The sequence below is a fragment of the Calidris pugnax genome, unplaced genomic scaffold, assembly GCF_001431845.1.
Source record: "Calidris pugnax isolate Ruff unplaced genomic scaffold, ASM143184v1 scaffold219, whole genome shotgun sequence".
NCBI lineage: Eukaryota > Metazoa > Chordata > Aves > Charadriiformes > Scolopacidae > Calidris > Calidris pugnax.
In genome coordinates this window covers 9,457,247-9,467,198 of record NW_015094507.1, presented here as the reverse complement: position 1 = coordinate 9,467,198, position 9,952 = coordinate 9,457,247, and the positions used below count along the sequence as shown (strand labels likewise).

At 41.1% G+C, this 9,952-nt stretch overlaps 1 protein-coding gene across 1 annotated transcript; it reads left to right on the top strand.

Annotated features, from left to right (window-relative positions):
* Positions 1–1,401: 1,401 nt before the first annotated feature.
* Positions 1,402–4,100, top strand: LOC106901795 (chromosome unknown open reading frame, human C6orf203). Its single transcript, XM_014964791.1, has 3 exons — positions 1,402–1,840; positions 2,671–2,743; positions 3,634–4,100. Exons 1-3 carry the CDS (start codon positions 1,410–1,412, stop codon positions 3,808–3,810), a joined length of 681 nt encoding a protein of 226 aa, XP_014820277.1. The 5' UTR covers positions 1,402–1,409; the 3' UTR covers positions 3,811–4,100.
* Positions 4,101–9,952: the final 5,852 nt, after the last annotated feature.

The window sequence follows — 9,952 nt, the reverse complement described above, 5'->3', positions numbered from 1 at the left end:
CGGGCCCGCCGCCACCGAGGGCCGCGTCAGGGGCCGTCCCCGGGCGGGGGAGGTGGGGGTGTTGGGGGAAGTGTGTGCGGGCCCCGCCGTAGGCCGCGGAAGCTGGGGCGGGCATGGCTGCCGGCTCTGGAACGGGCTTCCAGCCCGGCCTGTGTCCCCCCGGGAGTGAGTCTCGGTCCCCCTTCAGCTTTCCTGAGGGGAAGGGGCCGCCCCCCCTCTTGGCCGTCCTGGAGGGGGGATAGGGGGGGTGGAGCTGCCTCAGCGGCCGGTTGTAGGGGGAACGGAGTAAGATAGAGCCTTAAAAATAAGCAATAATAATGGGTCGGCACGTTCAAACGGCTCCTCTAGGAGTTTTCCCCCCAAAACTGAGGAGAGGCGCAAGTCTTGGGTGAGGAGTGCACCGTCCCCGGCTGTAATACGGCCATGTGTCGTATGTTTTAAGTTCACCTATTTAAATAAATAAATAAGTAAGCCAAGTTGTGGTTATTTTTATATGGCAAGCGATCGCCCTCGGTGATCAGGGCTTTTTCCTCAACCACAAAAACCGCTTCGGTCAGATTTCGGCAGAGTTGGCTTTGGGTGTGGGGAGAACGGGCTCCGCTCTCATGCAGAAACACGTGTTTCCATACGTGTAAGGCCATAATAAAAGCCAGCGCTCCAGCGGGCTAGGAGGGACTGTAAATCAGTTTCTAAGAGTGTTGGAAGACATTTCGGGGGTGTTTCTGCCTACTTGTCCTGGGTTAGAGATGGCTCCAGAAAGGAGCAGTACTGGGGACTTCTGGTACGTGGGACTGGTGTTGCTGGTGTTGGTCCTGTTGCACTACATGAAGAAGGGTTGTTTCTCCTAAATTCTGCCATAATGCTGTTTGCTACTGGGAGAAACAGGGGGGACGTGGTGCGGCATTCTGCCGGGCAGGAGGTCTGAGCAGGGGCTGAAGGTAAGCAGCTCTCCACTCTCCGGGGTTTACTTGCTTGAGGTATTGAGCAGGTTGCTTTTTTTATTGAGAAAAAGTCGTGATAAATGTAGGTCTCCCTGGGCTTTTTATGACAAAAGTTTCTGTGTCTTTTGTGAATTGCGTTTCAGATGTAGGGAGGAAAATGCCACATATGTGTTTGGATGGTTAATATGAAACACCGGAAGATGAATTATGAATGGAGTGTTCCGCTGGGGTTGTTAGTGTTTGGTTTTCATCTGGTGTTTCAGCTCTCTGTAATGGTGGACAGTATATGAGAAAGACAGATCATAAAGCTGGTATAGTCTTCTCCTTTTAGATGATGTATGGCTCTACAGGAACTAGATAATCATCTTTTTGTAGTAACTGTTATGCCTTACCTAGAGAAATCCTTCCAATAGCCCAAGCAGTTGCTCATTTTTGCTTATGTATGTTTGTTTTATTTCAGGGTATGCTATGACTGGCTTCAGACTCCCCATCATTACTTTTAGAAAACTAAATGTCTGGTTTGGACTGTGGGAGAAATTCCCCGCTAATAAACTGTATCTCTCTTGGAGGAGAAGCGTATTCTGCAGCTGTCAAGCAAACACAGTGAACTACAGAAGATGTTTCAGCTTTTCCCCAGTAAAACTCTCTGCACTAAGACTGTCTCCAGAGTATATCTCAGTACTTTCTCTGCGGAGCAAAAGTAACAAAAGCTCTAAAAGGAACAGACAGACTGTACAAGAAGAGGTGGAAGAAGAGGACGAAGACAAGGAGGAAGGCGATTTGGAAGATGAATTTGAAAATGACCCCAACGTAGTAAAAGATTACAAGGATCTTGAAAAAGTAGTGCAGTCTCTTCGATATGATGTGATCATGAAAGCTGGTCTAGACATGGCAAGAAAGTAAGTATGGAAGAAAACCCGCTGATGAGAAAGATGTCATGCATCTAAAATTTGAGGTTTGATACCCTTTTATTGCTGGAATAACTTAGTATTTGAGGGTTGGGTTTTTTTTGCTATAGCTGTTTTAACTGCCTAAAAATGCTCTTTGGATCTATGGGTGTTCTTGTTTGTTTCACCTTAACTTCCTTGAAACAGCCACTTTTCTGCTTTCTGCAGAAATATTGCTGTCTGCAATATTTCTAAGATTGCTGAGGAGGCAGTTTCTGTTAGTTACTATTTATTTAAAATGAAGAAAATGCAAAATACTGTACTAAGTAATACAAAAAGACCTAATTTGAGATTGAGGGAGTGAAATAATGCACTACTTCATGGCTGTAGAAATAGGTGATGGTAAGTATAAACCTAACGTACTAGATCAGCCAGGTAAATGGGCAGTCTGTAAATGTATCACACCTACAGAAGCCTTACATTGCAATGTAATGTATAACTTGATCAATTAAAAATTATTAAACTGGATGGTGCACGAAAAGGGATGTTATTCGTTGGATATTCAGAAGGCTAGACTTTAGAAACAGCTTTTTATTGCTTGCACCTGTGGCACAGAGCAACTACACTCTATTCTTTCATTTAATATCTACGAAAGATTTTTTCTTCATTTTCAGTTCAGGTCTGTCCTGACCTTAATTAAAAGTATCCAGTATCCCTTATGCACCAATTAGGGTTGTGGCAATGTGCTTGCACATGAGTGGTGTTCTTGTGTATCTGCAAAGAAACAATTGCATTTGGTTTGCTGCACACTGTAAATGCAATAAAACCTTGTTTTTCTTCAGTAAAGTAGAAGATGCATTCTACAATAATGAACTCAGGCTGAATGGAGAAAAACTATGGAAGAAAAGTAGAACTGTAAGACTTTTTAAAATTTAAATCTTTTTATACAGTACAAGAAAATAACTAAGGCATGACCTCCTCTTCTCCCTCCTTTTACTTGGGCCAGAAGAGCTAACCGCTAAATGGCTCTGCAAAGGTGAATGAATAGCATTGCTCACTCCGCTTCCAGCTTTGGGTGTGTGGCTGATTCCCAGGGTAAGGCATTATTCCCTAAGGCAGGCAGCAGAGCTGTGCTGTGAGAGAGTAAAGTCTAAGGCTGAAAGTCAGGAGAAGGCAGAGGGTGGCAAGGACAGAGCTTTCTAAGCCGCTGAAGGAGGTGATGATAGAAGTGAGCAGGAGTGATTAAATCTGAGATATCGGTAGAGCAGGCACATGGTTAAAGAGAAAGTTTGATGACAGAAAGGGATTGAAACTGGGGTAGCTCAGGACAGGTTGGTGTATCTATGATAGAACACGCAGGAACAGTCAGGGGAAGAGCCAGAAGGGCTGCAGGCCATACTCTTTCACAGCAGAGCTCACCAGAATGGTTTTAAAGGAAGGAGGGAGAACTTTGTATTTTGCTGTTTTGTGTCTGTATTGATACTAAAAGATTGTCAGGAAACACTTCAGGAAAAAGCCATACTACGTTACACCTTTTTCACAGAGTTAAGCGTCAGTTGTAGAACAGGGAGGGTAAAGCTCCCAGCAGAGAAGGTCATGAGACATTTAATTGCTTTGTGCCATGGCTTTCCTAGAAATTCAGAGCTGGAGGATTTATAATGGGTCTAGTATTGCCTGCCTTCCTCCTCTCCTGTGAGATAAGAATATTAAATGGAAAGAAAGGAACACAATTAAAATTGGACGTGGACTGTGGGGATTTGTTTTCCTCAGATAATGTTTGTAATCACTCCTCTTTCTGTTTGCAGGTGAAACTTGGTGACACTCTGGATCTCATAGTAGGTGAAGATAAAGAAACAGGAACTGCTGTAGTTATGCGGGTAGTCTTAAAAAAAGTGTCTGAGAAAACTGAAAGTGAAAAATACAAAGTAATTCTGAGGCGTTGGAAAAACTTGAAAGTGCCCAAACAGGATGTACTGAAGTAACAGGGGGTTGCATGTGGCAGCGTAAGATTTTTGCAGAAAACTGTATTCATTGTTAAATATGAATTTTGGTTAAACAAAATGACAGTACCCTTTTTTAAGGGCTCGTCCTATAATGTTACCTCCCTCTGCTGTGTACATCAATATCCACGCAATAAGCCTGTCACTTTTTGCTGTTAGGTTTTTTTTCATGGTACTGTGGGATAAAAGATCCAACCCTTACATTTCCAGGCAGTTTCCTTACAGATGTTATATATAATGAACCAATAAAGGCTAATTTGATCACTGTTTAATTGCTGTGTAGTTTTGCTAATCAGAAAGATTACATTAAGGCTGACATCACAACAAGCAGAACTGCTTTCTTAACTTTATCTCTGGATTCACGAAATAGGGATAATAAGGATAAAAAACCCAATTACGTAAAATTGCTTCCTTTTTCAGTATTGGTTTCATCTTGGTTAACGATACCAACTCCGTGCTGCTACACACTGCTGCTATACCAAGAGCACAAGAGGATACTGATGGCAGCTGCATATTTCTGAGCAGGAAACCTCACGGTGACAGAGAATGAATCGCGGCAGAGATCCTCTGCTCTCCTGGAGAAGGTAGATCAGTGAGGAGATACGTTAGTACCGCTGGTTTTTACTGTTTAGGCAACCGTGCAGAGGAAAATGTAATCTCAGTTTGTCACATGTTCATTTCCGGGTGGCATTTAAGAGAATAATTAATACTTGGATGATCTGAGCAAAGGTCAAACCATACTGTGAGGCTTCTCCCAACACAGGCAACTTATTGGGTGAACTGTGGTGCAGGCAGAATTTTTATTCTGTTTATATACATTTAATACATATCCTATATATGTATTTAATATATGATTCTGTTTAGGCAGTCACACGGAGGTGTTTGTCTACAGGAAAGCTGGCCAGTAGGAGCAGGGAGCTGCCATTCTTTCAGCTCATGGTCTGCTCCTTGCCTAGTCTGAAGAGGGCAAGGAGAAGAAGACAGTCCAGAACAGGCAGCTGGAGTGTACTCCAGGACACTTTCTCTCTGGTGTTCCTGAAATCTGAATGGGCAGGCATGAAATTGTTGCCCAGGAAGCAAACCTAGTGCTCTGGTTAAGCATCAGACTATCGGGTACACCCATAACAGCTCTGGTAAGGTCTAGGTGGATGTTTGCCATGTTTTGTGTCTCAGGTGAGAGGGAGCAATGGTGCTCCCCTGGTTCAGAGCATGTGGGGACTGTTGGGCTCAACTTCCAACAGCCACTCGATGTTGGTGTTTAAGCAGCCTGGACCTGCTGCTGGCTGTAGACCTGGAAGGGGTGACTGCTGAGTGCAGGATTGAGAAGCATTTCTAGCTTTCTTCAGGCAGAGCTACAAATCTGTGCTGGTTTGGGCTTTTTGGTTTTTTTTGTTGTTGGTGGTTTTTTTTTTTTGCTTGTGTAGATGTTTAAAGATGCAGATAAATGTTTATTTCATGTTTTAGAGGTATAGTGACCTAAAAAAAAAATTGATTTTTAAGAGAACATGGTCCTGGAAAGTCTTCCTAGAGGATTTTGGTGATCGTTACAGGGCAGAAGTGAAGGGATTCAGCATAGCAATCACCCAGGGTGATCTCAGAGGAGAACTGTGACAGCAGGAAGGTGAGTAGCTGTCGGCTTGGCTCCGTTGATCTCTCCTGGATAAGCTTCTCTATCGATCTGACCCTTTTATTGGGGCCTGGCATTGCTGAGCAGGTTCTGCTCGTTTCTGCAGCCTTTAAGCATTTGGACCATGAGCTAAAGAAAGGCAAGGCCTGGTTAATGACTGACACGAGTGCCAGGTGAGCAGAACCAGCATGTGCTCTGGGAGGTGTAGGAACAGGAACGTCACAGCCACCATCAGGCTGTGGGCAGGGGACCCACTTGTCACTGGGGTAGCACACAGCTTTGCCTGTGTCACCCGCTGCAGGAGCAGTGTCACACGTGGCAGCATCTGCTGCGGGAGGGCCAGCCAGCCTTAGGGAGCAGGGTGGGGAGGATCCTGTGAAGGAATAGCCTCTAGCCTTCCGAAATAATAGGAAATTATTTTTTCCATAGAACAGAAAAGAACCAAAGTGTTTCTGGGCTTTATTTTTTTGGTTTGTTTTTTTTTTAAAGGGCTTTTTTTTTTTTGTGTGTAATGGCATGTCAGAACAGGACAGTCTACCTTCAGCACCTACCAAATTGCAGTGCTCACCAGCCTGTACAGCCCGATTGCGGTGGTCATTCTCCGCTGGCGTGCATGGGGAAAGGAATGCAGAAGGGGTGTGTGGGAGCCGTGCAAACCCAACTGCTGCTGAAGCTAAAAAATGCTTCGTTTTCCAGCACTTGAGTATTCAGTGCACATACAGACAAGCACTTCAAGGAGACCCTGGGTTGTTTTTTTTTTAATTCTTGGAACAAGGAGAGATAAGGGAGCAGGAGAGACAAGGGACAGCGTTACATGACATAAAAACCAAACTCCTAGGTTTTATACAAGAGATCAAATCTCAAACGTAGGATGTGATCTTATTAAGTGACTCATTCCTACAGCTGACAGGTACCCGGGGATTTTCTTTTGACAGGAAAACATTTGTAGAACTTCTAACACACTACCTTACGAGCTCACCGAAGTGGAGCGTTCCCAAAAGTGTAACGATTAAAGGAGCATTTTGCCCCCTGAGGAGGGGAGCACTAACACACACCACTGCAAAATGCCTCTGGAAACAATGACAGAGAGTTGCTTTGCTGTAATGAAATTTGTGAAGGAAATTGGGAATGATTACTTGGCATTTGTGTGTGTGTGTGTAGATATTAATTAGCTGATCTTCCTCCAGTCTTCAGCAATCACAATTTATTTTGTTTCCATCTATTAACACAAATTGTAGTGTGATTGGACACATGGTGATTTTGCCCTTTTTTTTTTTTTTTTTTTTACTGGGAAGTCCAGCTAACTTCTTAAAGAGAAAATAAGGAGAATGTAACAAGTTTGTTTGATTCATGTTTGCCTTTTGGGATGGAGGGAGGAGGGAGAAAAGGGAGAAGTAGGAAAAGAGCTTGTCATATTCTCCAGAACAGCTTTATTTCCCTTTTATTACAGCTCTTCCCTTCCAGTGAGAATCAAAGTTCTTCTTTCTGTTAATAAAAGAAAAGTGCTGAGTGGGGACCACAGCCCCACCACGGAACAGATCTGGAAATGGAGTAAGCGGGCGGTCTGCCCATGTCCCAGGCTTCATGACAAAAAATGAATAGGAATATGCTAGATAAAAATAATACAGTGTGGGGAACTAACCTCCTGCCAATCAGATGAGGTGTAAGGAAAATGTTATGAATATGATGAAGTTTTGATTTTGTTAGGAGTCATCTGCTTCCAGCACTGGGACTGGCCAAGGCAGGGCAGCTCCTTCAGCCAGAGCTCTACCACAGGAGATGACCTTTGTCACAGCTCATCTCAGTCCTGTTCTGAGAGATAATGATAAGTATTATGTTCTCTGTAAGAAAATTCTATAAGAAAACTGTCACTACCAGTAAGTTTAGATGAATGACTTATATAATGGAGGGGGAGAAGGGAGGATTTTGAAAGCACTGTCACTACTAGAAACTTACCCATCTGAATATTTACTAGGACAAAAAAAAGTAAGTAGGAAAAGAATGAAGACAAATAAATGGGGATGTCTTTCCCTTTCTGTCTTAGTGAAGACAATCCTAAGAGAGAATTAAGAGGCAAAACTAGACCACCACTTCAGCTCTTCACTTTAAACAACTTTAAGCACATTTGAAAAATGTTTTCAGCATATTCCTGAGGAAAAAACTTGTAATTCTATTGGTGCCAATTGGGTTGCAGGAACAATGGAGAAAATAAGAAAGTCAAACTGATGAAGTGAGTGAGTGAAGAAATTTGGGCAATGACAGTGATGGAGTTTGTTTGATTTGCTCAGAAAAATCACAAGTGTGAACCTATCACACTTGCTCTCCCATAGATTTTAAGTACAATCAACTAAAATGTGCCTGGTAAGTAAGAATACTTCTCAATTTATGCCCCGTCCTCTCTACAGGCAGGCTTAAAACATTGAGTTTTCCAGCTGTTTCACATCCCTTTAATCAGTGAAACAAAATCTGAATAAAAATAAATTATTAATAATAATAAAATATTAACAAAACCTTCTTGAGGCTGTAGAATTCACGTTAGCCTCCTCCAGCATGAAAATAGACCTGCTGTGCCTTTGTAGACCATCCAGCACACAATTCTCTGTTTCTCACTGCTATAACATAATATAAATATCAAACAATAACTGAAAAGAGACAACTGATTTTAAAAAATGTATCTAGAAATAAATGCTATGAGTTTGGAAGACAAGAAAAAACAAGCTACAGACATTTCCTAGAACATGGAACACTTTGGTGGCCGTAATGCATAAAAAGTGGCTGACTTCAAGTAAACATTTTTCTCATTTGCAAACTTCTTGTTTGCTGAAGAGAATACAGTTAAGGGGCAATATACCGATGCACACTTGATCTCTCTTTTCATGTGCTGTTTTACATCTTTTACAGAGCTTCTAAGTAAGTTTTAAATTTGTAGAAAATGAGTAAGATGCAAAAATAAAGAGCTATGATATATTACAGTGTTTCTTTGAGACAGCTGTTGGAAGTGGGTGATTCAATGCTTATCCAAAGCTGATATATTTAAACTATAAGAAGTAGAGACACTTGATACTCACCTTAACAGGGCTCACTGACCTGGTAGGGAAAAAGTTATGTTCATCCGTAGGAAGCCAGCGTGCACATGGCTATGCATGTTCCAAACACTTCAATATCTAGCAATCTTCCTATTGTAGCCTCACTGTCAAAATGACATTTATTCTTTTTAACACAAAAAAAAAGTGTGAAAGACATAAAAATCTTAAATGGCTGCAGCAAACCAGGGTATTTTCATTCATGTATTATCTTACTAGCTAAGGTTGTCTCAGACCTTAGTAACAGAGTTTATACGAAAGAAATTCCTGCTCATACTCAAACAATCACCAGACAACATTCCTCTTGTATGAAAATAATATGCCTTTAATTTATTTACAAGACTGACCAACTGGATGAAGTGGCTGTACTTCAGATGCACTGCAAGAACTTCCATTAGTGAACTATGTCACTAGTCATATGTGTGTAGTTTCTTGATATCAGTTATAAAACATACAATCAAACGAATCATGAAAGGATTGTGAAGAGTGAGATACAAGGAATGTACACAGCAATTTGACAGGAGAGAAAAAAAAAATTAAGATCTTTCTAGACCCACTTGCAAGAATGTAATTTTAAAAGGTGAAAATTGTTTTTTCACTACTTAATAGATAATATGAATGGACTGATTTTTTGACTTAATGTCAACATCTACAGTAAAAGTCAGTATGTCTCACATTTGCATGCTAGCTAGTAACATCTGCCAGTCGTACAACAGTTTAATATATATCGAATCCTTCTGGGAGCTTTGACATCACTAAGTGGTGAAACATGTATGACATTAAGATAAGAAAATACAGTTATATTTCTTACCTTCTGGCCAGCCATTCGCAACAACAAATTAAGCAGCTGTTAATAATTTCTGTCATTTCATATCTCCCATAAAAGTGCATGTAAAAAATTTCACAGAGGTGCTAGGTAGCATACAATTACAAGAGAAAGCCTTGGTTTCTGATACATTCAATTTGCTAAATTTATGCACTAAAATGAAAGATAAGATGCAGACATTGTGGTATCAGTTCTTTATCTTTGGTAAAATGTTCTCGTTTTATTATAGCCATATTTGCTCTGATATCCATTTTGTGCATGGTCTGCTACTATTTAAACCAACAGGAAACACTTAAATGGATATAAACAGTATCAGTGTATTATTTAGTACATTCATGACTTTCTTCATACATTCTTTGAGAATGTTGCTAGCATATGGGGAAAATGAGCAAATGCTACCATCTATTAGGTTTTACTCCTGGTTTAACATAATACTCTTACTAGTTCTTGCCATTAAGAAAAAACATTTTTTTTTTGCTTTTAAAAGACAGGGATCAATATGACTCTAAGAACAATAAACTCTAAAAATCTGAAGTAAAAATATCAAATATTTTGTACTTTCTTACGAATGCTAAAATAGAAAATTAC

Coding starts and splice junctions, on each gene's coding strand:
- LOC106901795 (XM_014964791.1), top strand. CDS start 1,410: ATGACTGGCTTCAGACTCCCCATCATTACTTTTAGAAAACTAAATGTC. Junction 1,841..2,670: donor GGTCTAGACATGGCAAGAAA/GTAAGTATGGAA, acceptor GTTTTTCTTCAG/TAAAGTAGAAGATGCATTCT. Junction 2,744..3,633: donor TATGGAAGAAAAGTAGAACT/GTAAGACTTTTT, acceptor TTCTGTTTGCAG/GTGAAACTTGGTGACACTCT.